This window comes from Idiotropiscis lumnitzeri, chromosome 4 (assembly GCF_059441095.1).
Source record: "Idiotropiscis lumnitzeri isolate Australia: NSW breed Sydney's pygmy pipehorse chromosome 4, RoL_Ilum_1.0, whole genome shotgun sequence".
In the NCBI taxonomy this organism is placed as follows: Eukaryota; Metazoa; Chordata; class Actinopteri; order Syngnathiformes; family Syngnathidae; genus Idiotropiscis; species Idiotropiscis lumnitzeri.
The window spans coordinates 30064400-30085409 of NC_142394.1; the positions used below are offsets into that span (position 1 = coordinate 30064400).

Consider the following 21010-nt stretch of genomic DNA (forward strand, 5'->3'; position numbering starts at 1 on the left):
TATTGTCATTGTACTCAAGTGTCGTAGTGCGTGTGACTCGAGATGAAAAAGCAAACAGGCAGCTGATTGGCTGCGACCCACTGCACAAGTGACCAAGCAAACAGGGTCACCAGCACAGCAGAGAGAGAGAAAGTTATAAAAGTTATTAAAAAGGCAGATGCGGATTATCGGCAAAATGGCAAGGATCGGCCCTGATAATCATCCCGGCCGATAATCGGTCTATTACTAGTTTGTATCATTTGAATTAAATCGTAACATTGTCAAAACTCATGCTTGCATCCGCAGGCCGGATGACGAGCGGCGAGCTATTCCTTCCGTCGTCATTCACATCCGGGTTGAAAAGTGGAAAAACGGCCTCGGTGAAGTGAACCCGCGTAAACGAAAAGATGTGCGACTTGGCATCGGCGTCATAGAAGGACACCGTCCCGTCCGCCACATCCAAAAAGAGCCCGATGACCTTCGGCCTTTGGGGGAGATACAAAATCTGCGCTTGTTCCGCACAGGCCCGGTACTCTGTGGCCCGTCTCAGACACACAGCAAAGAATCCGTCGTGTGGGCTAAGCGTCACCAATCCCTTCCGTTTGACGGACGCCTGAGCCACGCCCAGGTCCCACGACGTCTTGTCCCCCACTTCCACCTCCCAATAGTGCCTCCCGGTGGTGAAACCCTGCATTAAAAAAAAAAAACACAGATGGGTCTCCTGCGCCTCTTTTCGCTTGCTCCTTCTGTCGCGTTTCGAGTTACCTCGGTGGCCAGCACGCAAGGAACCGTGTCAAAGCGCTCAGGCAGGTCAGGTAGGTCCTGCTCCACGTCGCCGTCCTGAACCCGTCTCCCGTCCTCAGACAGAACGAGCCACGGGTTGGCGGTCCTGGGGTCCAGATAAACATCAGCTACAAAGGAGCGCAGGAACTCTTATGAACAATCCTGAGCCAGAAGCAAGATTTGTAGTCGTAACGTCTGCTTACTTGCATACTGCAACGTCACGTCATGCTCTGCAAGGTAGAAAGAAAAATACGTGAAAGACATCAAGCAGCTTAGACCTTGCATTGAAAATCGTGCAATTCTCCCGACCTTGTCCGGAAAGCGTATTTAGAAAAGAGCAGAGTTGTTGATCAACGTGGGTCAAAGCTCTCCTCACAATTCCCACGCACGGTTCGGAGTGGACGCCGCTGTCACAACAGGACTCGGACGCTGAAGACAAGGCTGAAGACCTCTGACGCACACAAATTGAGGCGTATGAAAAAAATAAAAAGGCGAAAAGTGAATGGGCTCGCCGCCGACCTGCAGAAGAAGGAGGCGGTCGTCGGTGTGCAGGAGCTGCTCCATCTCCCTCCTCCTCCTCTCCAGCTCGTTGACCTCAAACTGCAGCTGCGCCGCGAGCTGCCGGGCGGCGTGCTCCATCGCCGACTGCTGCCTCTGAACGTTCTCCAGCAACTCGGACCAACTTCTCTCCAGCGCCTGAGTGAGCGCAGAGAAGATCTCGGCGCCGCGGTCCACTTCCAGCCTGGCCTTTTCCTGAAGGCAGAATTCAAAGTTATTTAAATATGAAACTGCTCTACGAGAATGCATGTTGTATTTAAAACAACCCGAGCATTTAGCCCACTAGCTTAATGCTAATTCTTTCAAATATCACATCCAGCCAATTTCAAAACCACTCAGACTGCACGCATAAAACATTTGCATAATTCGCAATTTACAGTAACAAGTTGCGAATTATGTACATTTTTCTTTTCCAACATTCAGGATTGTACGGAGCTCTTAAGGCAGTGCTTCTCAATTATTTTCTGTTTTTTTTACGTGTTTATGTAGTTCAATGTGAATTTGGCTAGCCTAGCTTCTGATACACGGCTGATAACCAAGGATACCCGCAAATCACGGAACTATATTAAAAACAAGTACAGAGGGAAAAATGCGGTTTATGGGAGATTTTGGTGAAATACTTGTGAAATTAAATTTTATAAGGATATATTTTCCCCTTAAATGGTCTTTATCTGATTTACTGCCATTGACAGTTAAAGACTTCAAAGATCCATTTTTTTTACTTGGTGGTAGCGCATGAGTCAAAATGTGCCGGAAGCCAATTACTACTTTCCTATTCGTTGGGCTTTGGCGCCATCTTTTGGCATACTGTATTGTGTGTTAGGCCAACTCACTTTGCTGAGCTCCACGCAGTGTTTGATCTCGTCCAACTTTCGGAGTCTGTCACGGATCATCTCCTGAACCTCCGAGTCCATCTGCTTCCTTCTGGCTCGGACGCGCTCTGACATTTCCTTAGCGAAAGAGTTCTCTCGGAGCTCCGGCCGGGTGGCGAAGAGCGTGTCGCATTTGGGGCAGCTGGAGGCGGCGCTGCGGTCCCAGCGGGATGCAATGCAGCTGAGGCAGAAGCTGTGGCCGCAGGGAATGGACACTGGCTCGGAAAACACATCCTGACAGATGCCGCACTGGAGCAGCGCCTCGGACAAGAGAGTGCCGGGGGAGGTCATGACCTTGACAAATATCAGCAACATTCAACAACAAATCAAAGATAGGAAACAACTTCAAAAGGTACAAAAACAGACTAGTGAATGAAATCTAAATTGTCAAATGAATACTAAATGATGGTGGTGACGAGGTGATAACATGTGAGATGCAAAAAATGCTTCGTTGACCTTTAATTACGTTTGGCGGCCTTTTGGGCGTTAATTGAGTGGCAAAGTTTCAAAAGAGCAACTCAATCTAATTACTCGACGCTCAAATCACATGCAGTCGCCACAACTTCCTTATCATTAACTAACATTCAAAGCTGTTCAAAGTCCAGCATGCTGGCATGCACGTCAAATGTGAACGTCTCCTCTCTTAAATTAAATTTCACCTGCCTAATGGAATTTTTAGGCGCCGATTTAGACTTACTTTAATCTAGGACAAATGTACGTAGATGACTTTTCGCATTTTGGGTCCTACCTTGACGTCCGAAAGTCAAATGTCCCCGTGGGGCAACGTAAGCAAACACTTGGAGCAGTTACAAAGTCCTGCTGTGCACTTACCCCACTTTTCAGTCAAGCCACGCCCACTCGAGGGGAGGAGTAAACACGTCAGCATTTAATTCTTCCACTATTTCTATTCTGTCAGGTATTAATTCAACAATAAGCGTGTTGAAATGCAGAAACGAAGCAAGAGTGGAAACGGGGCGAAAAAGCAAGACGATGGCGAGTGCTAGAAAGAACGAGCTTTTGCTGCGCACTTGAACGCATCGCCGCGATCCAGCGGTGAGCGCGGCGGCAGTGATGAAGAGGATGAACGAGGGGGAGGAAGAAGAAGCAGAATGAAGTGTTCAAGCGTGAACTAGGCGAAAAGACGGCTTCCCTGGTTGCCTTGGACGCGGGAAGGGAGGCAGGATGGAGGAGAAGCAGCATTTTCTTTGCGGGGTGGTGGAAGGTAAGCGCGCTCGCCTTCAGCATCCTTCACGTCGTGTGCTCAGTGCCTTCTTTCTTCCCCTTCCCCCTTCTCCTTCTCCTTCTCCATTGACCTACATTCTATGTGTATCTCCCTTGACTCCGCATGCATGCACCAAGACATGGGATGCTCATCCCACCTGTGATGTGTGAAATGCCTCATGCAGTCTGCTCCAATGGCTGCAGGCTCACACACAAAAAAAAGGCACTGGTAGCCATGGATGGGATGTTGAAAATGCAAATGCTGGTGATTGGACTGGTGTGTACATTTAAAGATAAAAGGGCTTAGTGTTGATTGTGAGATGGGTTTATAGTGGTCTCTTTTAGTAGCAAGATGACAGAAGAATGGAATCAGCCCTCAGTATGAAGGAGATGCACAAAAACATGCGCAAGATCTCTATCAACGTAAGCTGTCCATCCTCCTTTGGGGTTGTCCGGTACTGTCTGTAATTAGGTTAGAATTGTTGTAATTATCGCACACACTCATCACAGGGCAGCTAGAAAGGAACTTCTGGATCGAAAGGTGAATATTATCAGCGCAGTATTGTGACTGGTCAACATTGCACGTTCACACACATCCATATTCAGACATCACAAAGGGAGGAGAGAAACACTGGAGATGCTCCCATTTCTAAAAATAGCAGACATGATGGAGAGCGTCGCCACAGATAAATTGGGTCCAGAGGATGGATGAGCTCGTTGACTTTGGCCATATTTTGGAGGAAATTGCTCATTTGTTCCCGTGAATATTTGCACAGCTGCAAGCGACGACGGTGTGAAATGATGCATAAATGAGACGCAATATGCTACCCAGGGATCAAAAATACAAACACAAGATGGCAACTTGCATCATGTACAAGGATGGATGACTTGCTTGCACTTCTAAATTTGTGCTTGTCCATTCCCATAAAAAAATAAATAAATAAAACGATGATGACAATTAATGTCATTTTACGTCAAGGAAACTCAAAGATTTAATGTATCAGGCACTCATGGATGATTCCAGCCACTGATACTTAAGGCAAAAAAAAAAAAAGCATAATCTGACATCGAATACGCCCTCCTCGGCAGTAGATGGCGCTATACTAGAGCAATTTAACACATTGGAACATCATCATCTGCGCCGGAAATAAAATAAAATTAACATTGATTTATCAAAAGAACTAAAGGTATCGTTGCTCAGTGTCGGTGAGAACTCAAAGAGTGAATATTCGTACCGGTCTGAAAAAAAAAACCTGGCTCGTAAAAATATCTTTTATCTTCCCTTTTTAGGTTTCTATGGGAGACCGTGGTCGATGGACCAGAGGAGATTTCTCTTCCAGTGGTAAGTGTGCCGACATCGCCTTTGCGTAATCATGACTGTTGCTACAGTTTCCAATTGTCCTGCGTAAAGCCACAAATGCGTGTTTCGTCGTCGTCGTCAGTGCGTGGACACAAGCTTGGAAAGTCATCCGTCACCGTGTTGGCGCGGTGTGTGGGCTCTGCCGTTATTTTTAGATCCAATTGTTTCGGCTCAAATGGAGGCGGAACTCAGGGTTGCATAATTTCGGCACAGTGGGGACCGAGCGGAGATGAGATGCTGGTTGGGTACGTCTTTTCAGGAAGTGACATCCACCTACAACAAAAAAAAAGACAAGTTTATGTGCTTCAAGCTCAGTTGATATATTTTTTGGATCAGGAAACGGAAATGAGAAATTAGGAAATAAATGAGCACTTGAAAGATGCCGACTTTGAATGAGGAATATGGCCACGCCCCCCTCCGCTCTTCCCATGTCCTGCGAGAGTCACTTCAGGGACCCTCCATTGGAAATCATTGTACTTTGATTACTTATAAAAACGGTGATCAACTGCCACCAAAATTCATGTGGACGCGTCAACTTATGACCACTTCAACATGTCAAAAGGATGAAACTCTCCGTGGTTGATTAATGTGCGAAGCGACTTTAGCGTAGCTAAAATCCGAAATATAACCGGTCGGGGTTCGTGTGCGCATTCTTGCTCGTGTCTGCTTCAGCCCGTGTATGTGCAGAAATGATCTTCACGGTATTTTGGATTTTGTGGAGGTGATCACACGAGCTCACGTTTGATGTCACTAAATCCAAACTACTGAGCGGGAATGCTTTTTTTTACTTTCACAAATTGAAGGGGGGGCAAGAGTTGTCATGTGTTCTTGCATTGTGCGCATTTTATTTCACGAAACACAGGCTGCGGATTGTATGATAAACGATGACTCCTCAGTGAGCGGATGAAAAGATTCCCTTTATTAGTCCCACAATGGGGAAATTCGAGATTCGAACCCAGGCCTCCTGGGGAGACTGGGACCGAAACGCGGCGCCTTAGACCACTCGGCCATCCTGGCAGTAGCTTCGCACCAGAGTCAACATTCCCTCTGGTTTTCTGTGCCAGGATGCAGAACTGGGGTCTGAACACTTACCTGTACGGTCCAAAAGATGACTTGAAGCACAGATTGTTGTGGAGAGAAGTTTATTCACCTGAAGAGGAAGGTAAGAACGTCCGATTCCTGCGTGTGTCCAGTCCAGCTTCTTCTTCTTGCGCATGTTCAAATGTGATCCTCGCAGGGCAATTGCGCGCTCTCATCACAGAGGCCCAAACGAGAGGCCTGCGTTTCGTTTACGCGCTCTCCCCCGGCCAGGACATCGTCTTCTCGTCCCCGTGCGACCTGACGCTTCTGAAACGCAAGCTGAGACAAGTCGGTAACGCTCGAGACTCGACAAAGCCGCGCGCGCTCGGACTGCCATCAACTTGCGTTGCGGCGGGTGAGTGCAGGTGTCCGACCTCGGCTGCCGGGCGTTCGCCATCCTGTTCGACGACATCGATCACTCGTTGTGTCAGGCCGACAGCGAGGCCTTCTCTTCGTTCGCGCACGCTCAGGTGACCGTGACCAACGAGATGTATCGCTACTTGGGGGAGCCGCCCGTCTTCCTGTTCTGCCCCACCGGTACGCGTCCTCGCGCGGCTTTTTCGAAGCTCCTCTCGTGGAGCGAAATTTGAAACGTCTTCTCTCCGTTTCAGAGTACTGCGGCTCTCTGTGTTCCCCCAGCGTGCAAAAGTCTCCTTACCTGCAAACGGTCGGCGAGGACTTGCTTCCCGACATCACAGTTATATGGACTGGTGAGGCGCTGTTTTTTTTCTTTCTTCTGGAGGACTCGACGGGAACTTAGGCTGGGAAACATGCTTTTTGTCCTGCCGTACTACATCAAGTGTAATTGCACATCCACTCCACTAGTTGGCAGTGGCGCTCTCCTTGCCTATTGTGCGCAGCGAGTATTAACACGACGGCGTAGGTTTGTTTTGCAACGAAAATGCTATCATTTAAAGTTGCGACAGAGAGTGGGGGGGTGGGCGCAAATAGTTTTCTTCTTGCTAGTGGGGCGTAACATGAAATAATTGAGTAGCTCTGGTTAAGTGTCAAAAACACTGGCGGAGCAAGAAGGTGGGTGGAGGTGCAGGTGCCCCCCGCCCCTCTTGAAATGAGCTTGTGGACGCCCCCCCCCTCACACCCACCCACACACACACACAATCTTTTTCCTGAAATTTTTCCCCCGTCCGTTTCTGAAGATTTTGGGGAGTTTGTTCATTTTTTTTTTTTTTGCGTTTGGTTTATAATTAGTATTTTCTTCCCTGTGATATCCTTTTTTTTTTTTTTTCATTCAACTGATTATATATTCAGATTTAGAAAACTCACCCTGTACTTGTCCATCCCCTCCGTGGCTTACAGGAAACAAGGTCATCTCCAGGAAACTATCCGTGGAGCGTCTGGCCGAGGTGGAGTCGGTCCTTCAGCGCCCGCCGCTCATCTGGGACAACCTGCACGCCAACGACTACGACTCCCGCCGGCTCTTTCTGGGTCCTTTCAAGGGCCGCGAGCCTTGGCTGAGGGGCCACCTCAGGGGCCTCCTCCTCAATCCCAATTGCGAGTTTGAGGCCAACTACATCCCGCTGCACACGCTGGCGAGCTGGTACAGAGCTGGAAGCCACGAGAGAAAAGGTGACAAATATCAGACATCCTGTCGTCTATTTCCCATTCGGCTGTTTCTGTGACTTAAAAGTAGGGGACGTGTAAAAAATAAATTTTATCCCTTAGATGAGGAGACAGATTATTGTCCCGACAGAGCTTTGTCGTCGGCGTTGCATGACTGGATGGAAGAACTCAACCAACCGCTACAAGCAGGTAAATATACTCTTCTCACAAAACGGCGGCGGGCCGTGCATTTCACACGTCGGCCTTCAGTCAAGTCCTACTTAGTCCGACTTGCATAAATCCCCTCATATTAAATATATATAAATATACATATTTAAAAAAGCAAAAATATATTTTAGATTTTCGAACGGTCGCAACTTTTGGGTGCGTTGATTCCGCGTAGCGCTGTCCCCTCACGAGTGAGTAGCCAATCACAAGACGCGTTCGTCACCTTCAGCGTAAGGCCAGCGAGAAAGCCTTACTGTCAAACTCGTGATCTGATTGGCTATCGCAAATATCTATCAACTCTAAACAGCCCTCACACACACAGAATAGATTGTATCTAAAGGCTTCGGACGAATCGTGAGTGCCACTGGTATCATGAAATCTGCCTGGCAACACGAGCCAGGGGAATTCCGATTGGATAAAAACTAACCTAAAGGATATAATATGACATCAATGTGAAGAATATGATTATGATTTTTTGATTATGTTAGGCCAGCAGAGAAGGCCGTGACGAGCCACAAAAATGCATGCATCTGAATTCGTTCTCAGGTCGGCAGAGCGCACGAGCCGATCAGCGCTGTTCTCGATCCAAAACCCCGGACAAATCCGACGGCACTTCCACCTTTCGAGGTTCCTCCACGGTGGCGAAACTTCCCGTCTTCCCGCTCAACTCGAGCTCTCCCCCTCCCTCACCCACCAAGGGCCAAGGGGAGAGCAAGGTCCGAGAGGGCGAGAAACGGCCGCCTGGACAAGCGAGTCATCAAGTTCCGGCGTCCAGACCCGCAGGGGGAGTCCGAGGACCGAAGAACCACAATCGAGGCCCCGGGGGCGGCAAAGGTCTACTGAGTGAGGCTCAGGTGCGGCTGCTGGTGGGCCTCCATTATCTGCCTCACGAGCACGGCCCGTCGGCCCAGAAACTCATCCAAGATCTGACCTGGCTCAAGAGCAACTGCCACCTGGTCAGCGCCAACGGCAAGAAGAACCTGCCTCACAAGGTCTGAAAACCGTCCACGGAAGGGGTGTCTAAACTTACAGAAGACAAAAGAAATCTTGATATGTGGCAAACTTTGAACAGTCCGGTTCTCCAGGTTCTGTTTGGATCCAGTTTGTGATTGTGGTTCGTGTCCACAGGTGGATGAATGGCGGGACCGGGCCTCTGAGTTTCTGTCTCTGTGCGAAGACATCGCGCAGCTGCACTGCAGTGTGGTGGGCGGAGCCAATCGGGCGGTGCTGTATGACCTTTACCCTTATGTGTGGGACCTGAGGAACACGGCACTTGTGGCCAAGGCCTTCGTATGCTGGCTGGGTGAGGAATGTACAGAAGAATACAATGGTGCCTTGAGATACAAGTTGAATTTGTTGCTTGTAACTCAAAAATCATCAATGGAAATGCAATTCAGCTGTTCTGCTCTCACACGCTCTGCTCGTCTGTCGCTCAGACGGTCGTGTCCTGAATGACAGCGCCACCTTGGCCTCCTGGAGGAATTGCTTCCACTGTGAGTAATGGCGTCTTTCAATTATTGTTATTGCCATGGTCAGACCCAAAAGTATTTTTGATTTGAGATAGTGTGCGGGAAGACCACAGGAAGCGAGCTGCTGGGGGACGAGTCGGAGCCGTGGGCGTTCAAAGGCGGCGTATCGGGGGAAGTGCAGGTCGGTCGTCCGCTTGGTCACATAAAAAAAAAAAAAATATCCATTTGGGGGCTCAACTCTGTTGTGCATCTGGTGCATGAGCGCAGATGCTTCTCCCAATAGGCAGCAGCAGCGAACTCTTCACTCACCCTCCTCCGCTGTTCCCCACCTCGCGTCTCTACAACATCAGGCCCTACCACAGTAAGGACAAGGTAGGGAGCTTTTTTTTTTTTATTTTTAGTACAAATTCCACAAAGTTTTGGCTAAGGCCCAACCAATTATTATTATAATTTTTTTTTTTTTAAATATGATTCCAATATTTGTCGGAAGAAAATTCTGATCATCGACTGACTTCCTTAACGCTTACAACACAACATATATGAACAAAAGGCAGAATATCTGACCGTTTTACAATACTTTGACCTTTTTTTTTTTTTGAGGAGGCGGTGTGAATTTATGTCATTATTTTTGTCATATATTGTAAAGTATTAATGTGTTAACAAAATAAAAACAACCCCCCCCCAAAAAAAAAAAAAATCTGTCAATTTTGCCAATTATAAAAACTTTTTTTTTTTTAAATCAGCCGATTTTGATAATTATAAAATAAACTAACATTGTCCGTCCATTGGCTGATAAATCGGTCGAGCCCTAGTTTTGACATCTCTGGTTTACTTCCTCTTGGGCCAACTCACACTCATCGTACATTTGATTGGTCTCTTCCAGGTGGAGTTGTACCGGATGGTGCGTCAGCTTCACCTGAGGTCCCAATGTGGCCAAGATTCCGGGGCGTCTCATCCAGATGTTGTGGGAGACAGGTGTGTCGAAAGATCTCAACCTCATCAGACGTCCTGCACAGACACTAAAAACTGTTTTTTTTTGGTTTTTTTTTTTGCTTGCTCAGGTGTTTGGGGCCATGCCTGGCTTTGTGTCCCGAGTTCAGCTTCATCTTGGAGGATGAGCTGGGCGTGTGCGGTTGCGTTTTGGGCATCCTGGACGTGCGCTCTTTTGCCAAGAGGTGTCAAGCCAGCTGGCTGCCCGCCATGAGGGACAAGTACCAACCCAACGGGGGACACTCAAACACACAGGTGCGAACACGTGTGGGCGCCGAGGAGCCTGGATGCTGAATGGGCACAAAAATAGAACGCATGGAGGTGAGAAATAGGCAGAAGGCTGAGCCAAACAGGCTCTGACATCAACGGAGGACTTGGCTTCATCCTCGCTACTCGCAATGAGCGTCAAAGCACACGCTGATTGTCCTTCATGTCCTCGAAACTGCACGCGCATAATTGCAGAGGAGTGGTTTTGAGCTCGAGGATCAGATTCAAAATAGCAAAGCTAGCAATACGATGCTAGCATTAGCACTGTAAACAAGCCGACGTTAGCCAAAGTTGCTACATTTGTAGCATGTGAGATGGTGGCGCTAAATGTTATTAGCAGAGCTGGGCAGTCCGTCGCGGGGGCAGAAACGGCCCGGCCCTCCGGGGCGGGGGCGGGGGCGGGAGTGGGGGGACAAAGTCTAAAAAAATTGGTTCAATTAGCAGGGGGGGTGACAATTTAAAAAAAAAAAAAGGTTCATTTAATTCCGGCCGGTGGTGGATTTTTGTCAGCCCCACGAATCGGCCCTTGGGTTTGTGATGTGGTCGCGTCCAAATAAGCAAACGACAAAAATTGTCTCCAAACACGTCAAAAGCGCCACGACCAACTGTGCTACTTACTTGCATTGGGTAATATTCTTTGAGTTAATGTTTTCCGTGTGGTCCCTGAAGTGCACACGAAGGTGATTGGCTAATGTTACGGGGGAGCGAAATGTTGTTCGATGTGAGATGCGGAGTAGTTGCGACAGAGAAGTTTAATAAAGCAGTTCAGTTTGCGGCACAACGAGTGCGAGATTGTCTAACTTTATCAAAAAACAAGCCACATCGGCACGTTCGTGGAGAAGAAAGACAAAACACCAAACACTGCAGACCTCAATAAGGTAAGCGCATTTGAATAGGAAATTAGCCCGCTAACAATCTTTAAATAAATCAATTCCGTTAGCATCACTCTCAACAATTTTTATGAATAAGACCGGAAGGTCGAGGCCGGAGGGCTACAAAGACCGTAGCCCGAGGACGGGGGACCGACCGGCAAAAAAGGGTCAAGTGCCCAGCTCTGGTTATTGGTTTGAAGTTTTAATTTTTTTGGAAAGAACAACCAATTCAAAGAAACAAACAGAAGTGATAAAACATACCTGTTGAATGTGGCTAATTCTGCGTAAGTCAGGTTCCCTTGCGTTTAATGAACATAGAATTGCTGACAACCGCAGGATGAATGATGTGTTTGGGGCAATATTATCTGCTCATATTCAGCCAAATACTTAAGAACTGATTGATGGCGCTCGACAGTGCAGATGGTCAACGACCCCGAGCATATTGCCAAAGCTACCAAAGACAAGGAAGTGGAGCAACACCTGTCCACAGACAGGCTTTGTCTTGAACAAAAAATGGCCACGGAAAATAAAATTGTAATTGAACAAAGACAGTTATTTGCTGGTTGTATTTTATAGAATTTTTTATTTCCTTACAGGACTTAATTAAGCTGATGGAGGAGGACCAGGGAGAGTATCCAGACTCGCTCCTCTATCACTTCCCCTCCCAGCTGCGTCTTGACACCCTGCCCGAGCTGGTGGACGTCAGCGTCAGCCGCACCCTGCTTGTCACCCTCCTGGTGGCGCTCAAGGCCAACGGTGAGGACGTCGGGTTGCGAATTTGTCAAACATTGCCGCTAACCCGGGTGCATTCGCGCAGGTTCTCAGGGCGTGTTCTGCGAGGTTCAGCCGACGGACCGCCAGAGGCTGGAGTTCCTGACGAAACTGGGCTTCCTGGAGATCCTCAGAGGGGAAGCCAGGAGCAGAGAGGGGGTGGTGATGGCCAGGTTGCTTTGAAGACATTGGCACTTGACACGCACACGGCGAAAAAAAAGTCACCATCAAACGCACTCGCAGCGCACACCGACGTAAGATTTGCACGAATGCGGTGGGCACACGCAGGCGCCGCACAACATACGCATTTTCAAACTAGTCAAACTGATGTACTTTTCCTTTGCTAGCTCATGGAAAATTTTACACGTGCTTAGTATAGATGGGTATTGACTTGCATGAAACGTTTGTGGCTACTCATGGAATTAAGAAAAAAAAGCTTTAATGTAGTTTTAGGAGAAAACACTTCAAATGCTTGTGCATGTGCAGACAAACCACTTCAGAAACAATCATGCACAATATATATATAATATATATACGTCATCCGTCAACTGAAAGTACGCACGAAGAATGTTCTTTCAAGAGGCAAAATGTTTGTGAAAGTATTTTGTATTTACACTTTGCTTTTGGTTGTTGTTGATTTATTTTATTTTTTTACACAATTCACGCTCGATCATTCAATCAATTCCAGCCTGAAAAGCACTTTTTATATGTTTCTTATGACCAAACGCGTCACCGCTGTCTGTGAGAAGGGAATCGCGTCTCGCGTTTGATAGCATGTTGATTCAAGACGTCAAATAAATATGAAGCCTTGGGGCAGCAAAGCTCATTAGCATATTCGTAGAAGCGATTCAAAACCACTTGAAGGCAATAATCATCCACAAAAGGTAACATTGCGACCAAAGAAGTCGCCGTAATTCCTTCACTTGTGCACAGTGCTAATAAAAGTTGCCTTCAGTTGTCACCTGCGAGCCGTCTCGACTGTGTCGCAGCAAATGATCGTCGGCGCCAGACGGATGCTGAAAATGTCCGCCGCTAGACGTCGGTGGTGTCTCTTGCCGCAGCGCCGGCAGCTTGCCAGCGGCTGCGGGATCGCAAATTGCGCTCGGGGGCCTTGACCCGAGCCAGGGGGATTCGGTGCGCCGATAACGTGCCCGGGAGCAGCAGCAGCAGCGTCGCCGTCAGTGTGGCGGCCCAACTGCACGCCGGCAGGCCCATCTGGAGAGCGCAAACGCCATCGCGGCTTTCACTCAAAATGGCGGCCATTTCATGTGACACAGACGACAAAATTAACACCAAAAAAAATACATTTTGGAGTGATTTTTGTTGAAAGTTGTTTTCGTGTGTGAGAGTGGTGTGTTTGTTTTCGGGTTTTTTTTGTACATGAAAGGGAGAAGTCTTGGTGAGTCAAAATTATGCAGTGGAGGTTTCCTGTGTGATCGTCTTTTTTTTTGTTTTAGTTTTTGTGTGTGAATGTGTTTGGTGAGGATGAGAAATTGGGCAATCAAAGTATTTTGGGAGTGAGAGTTTTTTTTCTTTTTTTTATATGACTTGTTTTTGGTGTGTGCAAAAGCTTTTTGGACGTTTGAAATTTTTTTTAAGTGTGAGTGGGAGTTTTTGTGCGCGTTTGATCTGATTGACGTGATCATTTTTGGTGCGAGTTAGTTCTGGGGTTACAGAGAATTTTTTGGGTGGGGTCTGAGTTTTTTTTTTTTATTAGCAGGAGAGTTTTTGGTGAGTGAGTTTTCTGCTTTTTTGTGAGATTTGTAATGAGCAAAACAGTTTTGTTTAGTGAGTATGAGAATTTTTGGGTGCGTTTGAAAGTTTTCTATTACAAAACATTTTTTGTGAGTGGAGTGAGAGAGGGTTCTTTTGTTTTGTTTTTTGTGTTTTTGTGAGCATGAAAGTTGTTGGTCTCAAATGTTTTTGGCGAGCGTGAATGTTTTTTGCTGTATATGAGAGTTTTTTTGTGTGTGAAAGTGAGATGTTTTCCAGTGACTGTGCATGTTTTTTTTAGGGTTGTTTTGGGTGACATGAATGTCGTTTTTGAACATTTATTGCACGAGCAAATGTTCCTCATCAATTGAGGGGTCTCGTGTGGAGATGCACGATCCTTCCATGTTTTCGTCACACAACGAAGTTGGCTCGCAGCGCCTTCTACTCACATTTGCCAGCAGATTGCCCAAAGCGATGTCGACGAAGGAAGAGAGGAACGCTGAGGAGGACACGCACCGCACATGAAGGCCTTCGGGACAACTTTTTGCAACGTCCGGCACATTGAAGCGGTTGTTGTCGCGCACGTGTTGCGACTTACCGCAAGCGACGGCCAGCAGGTGCGTCCTCCAGCCGAACGTGAAGAAAAGTCCGCCGACAGCCATGCAGCCCAGAGCGCCATTAAAGCCGGACAGACCCGAGTAGAGACGCTCGTGGCGCACTGCCACGGATAAACCTGCAACGACGTGCACGCTCACGGTTACACTTCGTGTGCAGGCGCAGGAATCGTTTGTCAGTACTAAAACAATCCACAAGGTGGCATCATTACACGCGCAACAGCAGATTTTATTTGATTTTTTTCCACTCACGCGACTGAAATGCTTTCGTACACTAACTGCAAATTTACCATATTGGACAAAGGCTTTTAGTCATGTGTGAGAGCATTGCAGTGGTGTGCATGAGTGCGTTTCAGCTGTATAGGAGTGGGATACATTTCATGGATGACATGTCATGCATGAGAGCATCTAAGTAGTATTTCTAAATATTTCAAATAAAAATCAGTAGGAAGACATTCCAGTAGTGTGTATGAGGGGGAAAAGTATTGTGTGAGAGCTTTTCAGTAGCATGTATCAGTGAAAAAAAATAATCTGCATTAGTGAGACATTTCATAAAAATAGATTTTGTGTTGTTAAACACAAAAACATATCCATGTGGGGTGTCAATTTTTTCCCCGTCCATCATCACGGTCTACTTTCTTCTCAGTGACTTTTGAGTGTGTACGTATGACTCTAAAAGGAATTCTGGTGAGTGATGTGGGTGCCAGCCAAACAGGCTAATAAACCTGCAATGAAAAAGTCTCATTTAAAAAACTCCACGCGCAGGATACAAAATATCCACCTCGCGTCCCCTCCCGCCGGTTGGCTTTGACTTCCTGTTGTCCACTGACACTCACCAGCCAGCGTTCCAACGGCAGAGCCCACCAGCGCGTGGACGGCCTGCAAGGGGGAGTAAAGACAAAGTCCAGCCAGGATGAGCAGCGAGGGACCCATGGAGCCGCAGGCGAAGATCTGGCCCACGCCGAGGGGGATACCTTGCAGCACCTGTGCACCAAAACGCAGCATTGGGATGTGATATATTTAGAGTGCCTCGTTGGAGAGCGAGTGTGCGCCAACCAGCGAGAGACTTTGGGCTGGAGTAGTTAAGTGTAGGCAGACAAATGATTGGACTGATTGTGATATTTGATTGGCATTTAACAGTTAAGCGGGGCGCGTATTGAAGCCTCACTTTATATCGGCCACTTGGCTTCTTTTCATCAAATTTGTTGACTGTTTGTTACATACAATAGATCATTTCGATTACTTGCAACCAGTGGAAGTGGCAGATTCCCTAACCCGACTCTTTGATATGCCGCTTTTGCACAGCCATCTTGGGCAGAGTGCAAGATGAAGACATGAAATATAAATAGGACCCACGTCATCGTCATGTCTCGCCGCGAACGGCTACCAGGAAATGGAATTGAGAGATGGAAAGGAGGAGGGAGGGAGGGAGGAGCCAAAAAAAAAACTGGGAAGGGAAGGAGGTGATTATTTATGAAAAAAAAGCTTCTAAACTGCAAAAGCTGAGGATGCCGAGTGAAATTCAGATGCTTTGAAATCCTCAGACGGGAATTGAGGAATTATACGTAGCAAGTGAAGAAGCAGCCGCGAAAGCTAAGAAGGAAAACAGGCCGCTGGGAGGAGCAAACACTATTTTAGGACGCCAACAGAGAGTGTGTAGATGTGTGTGTGATATTTTTATTCCACATCTTAACATCGACAGATTTCGAACTCCACGAGACTTTTTCGTGCCCGGCTAGCTCGCCAATGATGTTAGCACTTTCCCGTCCTCTGATTGGCTCGTCTGAGCAAGTCAACTTGGAGGTTCAACACTGAAAATAATACCCGGACGGCACTGAGAACCGTGACGTTGGGCGGCACGGCGCTCGGCGCTACGGCAAGACGGTGCGGGAAGTAAGGGTTGTAGGGGCCGGTGCACAGGAAGTAGAGGACGATGACGATGTTGAAGGGAAAGACCGCAACTGGCAAGTCCCAGCGGTCCAGCACTGGTGAGAGACCACTGAAGAAGAAGACACTAAGGGGGGAAAAGACAAATAAATGGAGTGGTGTGATTCAAAAGGCGTGACTGATTAATCCGTCTGGCAATATCAGCTCCTTCGTAAAAAAAAAAAAGAAATGTTTTAAACTTGGGCCTTGGTTTCAAATCAGGTTAAGGATTCGAAATTAGTTTTCAAAATTAATATTGATGTGTTCCACTCATATCACCATCATTTATGACTCCACGGCTGGACAAATAATCAACAGAAACACACTAACGCACTACTGAGCGAGTGTTGGACGACCTAGCTTCTCTCGAAAGGTCCGTCGTGAAAATGGCCTCGCAAGCGTATCTGCAATTAAATCCACACTTTCCCCTCCTTCGGCCGTTGTGGATTAAAAAAGCAAAATTATCATTTAGATTTTCAAACATTCGCCAGTTACGACTTTTGGGTGTGTTGATTCCGCATAGCGTTGCCCCCTCACGAGTGAGTATCCAATCACAAGTCGCGTTTGTCACCTTCAACTTTAGGCCAGAGAGAAGGCCTTTCGGTCATCAAATTGTGATGTGATTGGCTATCGCAACTGTCGATCAACGGGAAAAGCTCCCTTGAGACACAGAACAGACGGCAGATTGTATCTGAAGGCCTCGGACAAATAGTGCGTGCTCCTGGTATCATGAAATCTGCCTAGCAACACGAGCTAGCTGAATTCTGATTGGATAAAAACTCTCACCTAAAAATTCAACCCTAGGATATAATATGGCATCAACGTGAAGAATATGATCATTTTTTCTTGATTTTGTTAGGCCTTGAAGGCCTCGACCGCCCACCACTGGACGTGCATTTCTCACCTTGTAGCCGAGCCCAAACAAACGGGCAGCAGCAGCCACCAGTACCAGTCTCCGGCGCTGTTGAATACGCCGATTAGCAAGGAAACCAACATTCCGTTGAAGCCGTGGAGTCCTGCCCGCACTTCCGCGCTGCGAGCACAAACAATAATAATATTCAGTGACCAAAACGGTCAACGAATCAAAGCTTACTTCAGAAAGTCACAGAGGTGGGAGACTCGAGTCATGTGGAATTTCTTTTTTTTTTTTTTTAAGGACCCCAGTGTGGACACACCTAGGCGTGATTCAAGTGGCTCACAGTCTGCTCTATTTCATTCGGCCATCTTTAAATAAGGATCGATATTGTTGCTCAAGCGTGTATTATGAGGGTGTTGGGCAAGAATCTGCACAAGCATGAAACTTCGACTCCCTCCTCTGGAATGTCCTCCAAAAAAAAAAACTAAACAAGCTTGTGTGTGTGTTAGCGGCTGTGGCTTGAACCTATCTTGTCCCAAGATGACGGCGACGAGCGTGGAGGTCAGCAGGCCCAGTGTTCCCAGCAGGCCTTGCCAGGGGGAGGCCCAGAAGAGTGCGAGCAGCATGACGGCACCACTCAGCGGGTTGTTGGCTAGAATCACCCGCGTCACCCCTCGCAGGGCCCACACGGCCAGCTGCAGCACAAACCACTTGTCTGCGACAGCATCGGCAAAGAAAAAAAAAAAAAAGAAAAAGCTGCACTGGAGATTTGAAGCAATAATTCAAGAACAAAGACCGTGAAAACTTGAGCAAAGCTTGAAAAATATATTGCATCGTACGCCGTTGTGGTATTTTTCCCCATTTCAGTATTTCTGGTTTGTGGGGGCGTGGCTAAAACAGTGCGGCATGACTAGAAATCGGGCATCGATGACCCAGAATCGAGTGAAATCGAGACTAACATGTCCGTTCCCCCGGAATCGTTTGGAATTTGAAACATCGGCGCGAAATTTCGATTCCTTGAGAGCAATGTGAGCGCCCATCCCCACTGGCCACGCCTCTTTCCTCACTCCCTGTCAGGCACCCACACCAAGCCATTCCCGCGGATCTCCCCAGCTTTGTGAGGTCCAAAATCAGGTATGAATAATGCGGTGCTTCAGAAATATTTTTCGTTACGTTTACGACAAGAAGAAGAAAATATTTTGTGTGCATGCAACCAACTCACCACGGCAACTATTATGAGTGTCATTTATCGATAAAATGATCGTTCACACACCGCTGAAGAGGAGCTAGCACACTCTCGGACTATGAGAGCGCCACTGCCATCTACTGTGATGGATGTGCTATTACACTCTACGCTAGTACGTGTCACGTTATAATAAAGTTCACAAAGGTCATGAAATTAAAGAACAGACACATTCATATGGCTAGCTAGTTTTTTTTTTGTTTTTTTTTAAAGAACCAGAATTGATTCTAAGAATTAATTATGGAATTCAAGCTATGTACAAACGCACGCGTGAAGCACTCTGGCTCTGTCAAAGAACACGAGCGCGTGCGTTTGATTGATGGCTGTCCGGCGCAATTGTGATGTGCAGTTGCATTTTACCTTTGGGTCATCTGGTAGAGCGCCTCGTTGTCAACCCTGAGTGTGTGCGTGACAAGCAGAGAACGGCAGAATAGCAAGACGGAGGATTTATTATTATTATTATTATTTTTTTTTTTTTAATCAAGTCTGACTTGACCGACAGCATGCGGGCAGGCAATGGACACATTAGAGCGCCTTATTGTTGCGAGACGAGCATGGCAAGATTTTCATGATTTTAAAGCCTCATTTTCAACGCTCTTCTCTGCGGTGTCTTAAATTTATCCCAAATCTTTCTCCTGACACGTCACCGTTTTTTTTTTTTTCACTTTGTAACGACCTCGAGACCACACAAGTAGAGTGCCTTCATATTTCCCATCACTCCAATCCAGAGAAGTTGGTGAGTTTCCTTACCTTGCATGAACTTGTCCAAGTAGAACATGTCGCCAGTCAGCGCCATCAGACCGCTGACGACACGGCCGTTGTCGCTGGCTCGTTTCCTGCCGCTTTTCCGCGCGTCTCCTTCACCGTCCGTCCACATGGTTGGCGCTCCGGTGACAAGTTGCAAGTGTTCTCAACTCTTTCAGCCTTCCAATCCCCCCCCCTTCACCCCATCCGCTCTCCCGTTGCTGCCGAGCTGATGACTTATAAACTGGTCGACCGGGTAACGTATTGACTCCGCTTTGGATGAGCCACAAAGGAACAAAGTTCAAGCCCGTCGGGAAGAAGATGAGGCCGTGCAGGTCACAATCATCTCATCACTTATTGCTTATTTAGGCTACTCATCCACTTTTTTTATGGCGCTCTCCCCACCATTGTTTGCTTCATTTGCAAAGCTATTAGCATGCGTTTGGCTTTGTTTGCAGGTCAACGAACATCTGACACGGCAGCTGCGACTTGTTTTATCTTAGGGAAACGACCGCGTCGATGAAAAACAAGCAGAAGATGACTGCCAAGCCAACGAATGTCGACCCGCAACAACATTTGAATGGTTGAAGTCGTTGAAGAGCGGCAGAATGCGAATTGAAGCAAAATGACTGGAATTGAAAACAAGCAAACGTCCAGAACACTGCTCCAACGCACAGTGCAAGGCAAACCTCCAGCACACAAACGTCTGTCAACCGGCTAATTGGAATCAGTTGCAGCAGTCATGTTGTTGAGCCAGAAAGTGGCTGAGGGGGCGGGGCTTAGCATTGAAAAAAAAAAAAAAAAACCTCTACAATGAGTTCGGCTGCATGGAGAAGAGAGGGCGGGGCTTGAGCTGGGCTGACCAGTCAGGCCACAAGAAGGCCGAAAGGAAATAAAAAGTAAAACATTGCGGAATGTGCTTCAACAAAAGATGGAAGCCTGTTTTCGCTTGGATGGGCAACAAAACGACTGGTTATTGATTATAGTTCTGATGGATTCAAATAGGCTGACACAGTGGTCAAGGCCTACAAGGCCTTCACTGCTGGCCTAACATAATCAAGAGAAAAAAAATCATATTTTCACTTTGATCCTAGTGTTGGATTTTTAGGTGAGAGTTTTTATCCAATCAGAATTCAGCGAGTTTCTGTTGCCAGGCAGATTTCATGATATCAGTCGCACGCATTATTCGTCCGAAGCCTTCGGACACAACCATGTGGGCGTCTGTTCTGTGTCTCAAGTGGGCTTTTACCGTGGACAGACGGTTGCGATAGCCAATCAGATCACGAGTTGATCACAGGCCTTCTCGCTGGCCTTACGTTGAAGGTGATGAACGCGTTTTGTGATTGGATACTCACTCGTGGGCGGTTGCGCTATGCAGAATCAACACACCCGAAAGTCGTAACGAAAATCTCAAATATATTCTTGCTTTTTTTAAACCACAACGGCCGAAGGAGGGAAAAGTGTGCATTTAATTGCAGATACACTTGCACGGACCTTTCATGTAAAGCAAGGTCGTCCAAAAGTCGCTCACTACCATAAATGATGCTATTTTGAGCAGGATTTATTCCAGTCGGACTAAGTAAGACGTCACTGAAGGCCTCCGTGTGAAATGCACGACGCACTCAGCGACTGCCGTGATGAGCATGAGCGAGCTCAGGCGAGACTTTGTGTTTGTGCGTTACACATCCAGGAGTCAGGAGAAGCATGACAAGTGAGAACCAATCGATAACAGAGAAGGTGATGAACGGTTGCTGACTCGGTTTGAAGGCCAAGAGGGAGGAAGAGGAATGGAAGTGACATGACATGATGAACGGGCCTTTAAAAAAAAAAAAGAAAAAAAAACACCACACCCCCGGGAGCGCCGTTTCTATCCCAGCTCTTAGTGAGTGGTCCAAGGCTGAGAA

General features: G+C 47.2%; 3 protein-coding genes across 7 annotated transcripts; 1 reads left to right on the forward strand and 2 right to left on the reverse strand.

Annotated features, from left to right (window-relative positions):
* Positions 1-141: 141 nt before the first annotated feature.
* On the reverse strand, positions 142-3781 carry LOC148339134 (E3 ubiquitin-protein ligase TRIM39-like). Of its 5 annotated transcripts, none has more exons than XM_088293549.1 (7): positions 3024-3781; positions 2154-2486; positions 1282-1515; positions 1072-1213; positions 966-992; positions 745-890; positions 142-667 (listed from the first exon to the last, which is right to left on the reverse strand). In XM_088293549.1, exons 2-7 carry the CDS (start codon positions 2481-2483, stop codon positions 245-247), a joined length of 1302 nt encoding a protein of 433 aa, XP_088149675.1. In that variant the 5' UTR covers positions 2484-2486; positions 3024-3781; the 3' UTR covers positions 142-244. The 5 variants fall into 5 exon arrangements, with proteins under 5 accessions (XP_088149675.1, XP_088149674.1, XP_088149673.1 ...); XM_088293548.1 differs by having other exon boundaries at positions 2890-3780; XM_088293547.1 differs by having other exon boundaries at positions 2941-3779.
* Positions 3115-12971, forward strand: LOC148339135 (protein O-GlcNAcase). Its single transcript, XM_088293545.1, has 17 exons — positions 3115-3414; positions 4704-4755; positions 5838-5935; positions 6011-6141; positions 6219-6390; positions 6465-6563; positions 7171-7440; positions 7537-7623; positions 8188-8633; positions 8770-8944; positions 9078-9134; positions 9206-9291; positions 9378-9482; positions 9994-10085; positions 10172-10355; positions 11836-11995; positions 12057-12971. The coding sequence occupies exons 1-17, from the start codon at positions 3375-3377 to the stop codon at positions 12191-12193; spliced, it is 2391 nt and encodes a 796-aa protein (XP_088149671.1). The 5' UTR covers positions 3115-3374; the 3' UTR covers positions 12194-12971.
* LOC148339136 (urea transporter 1) lies at positions 12648-19278 on the reverse strand. Its single transcript, XM_088293551.1, has 8 exons — positions 19113-19278; positions 17645-17834; positions 17168-17296; positions 16162-16351; positions 15174-15321; positions 14322-14456; positions 14173-14222; positions 12648-13225 (listed from the first exon to the last, which is right to left on the reverse strand). Exons 1-8 carry the CDS (start codon positions 19237-19239, stop codon positions 13043-13045), a joined length of 1152 nt encoding a protein of 383 aa, XP_088149677.1. The 5' UTR covers positions 19240-19278; the 3' UTR covers positions 12648-13042.
* Between the last annotated feature and the right edge of the window lie 1732 nt (positions 19279-21010).

Coding starts and splice junctions, on each gene's coding strand:
- LOC148339134 (XM_088293546.1), bottom strand. CDS start 2,507: ATGTTGCTGATATTTGTCAAGGTCATGACCTCCCCCGGCACTCTCTTG. Junction 993..1,071: donor AAATACGCTTTCCGGACAAG/GTCGGGAGAATT, acceptor TCTACCTTGCAG/AGCATGACGTGACGTTGCAG. Junction 668..744: donor CTTGCGTGCTGGCCACCGAG/GTAACTCGAAAC, acceptor TTTTTAATGCAG/GGTTTCACCACCGGGAGGCA.
- LOC148339135 (XM_088293545.1), top strand. CDS start 3,375: ATGGAGGAGAAGCAGCATTTTCTTTGCGGGGTGGTGGAAG. Junction 9,292..9,377: donor GCGTATCGGGGGAAGTGCAG/GTCGGTCGTCCG, acceptor GCATGAGCGCAG/ATGCTTCTCCCAATAGGCAG. Junction 10,356..11,835: donor GGGGACACTCAAACACACAG/GTGCGAACACGT, acceptor ATTTCCTTACAG/GACTTAATTAAGCTGATGGA.
- LOC148339136 (XM_088293551.1), bottom strand. CDS start 19,239: ATGTGGACGGACGGTGAAGGAGACGCGCGGAAAAGCGGCAGGAAACGA. Junction 14,223..14,321: donor CCTGCTGGCCGTCGCTTGCG/GTAAGTCGCAAC, acceptor TGTCCTCCTCAG/CGTTCCTCTCTTCCTTCGTC. Junction 13,226..14,172: donor TGGGCAATCTGCTGGCAAAT/GTGAGTAGAAGG, acceptor TGCGCTCTCCAG/ATGGGCCTGCCGGCGTGCAG.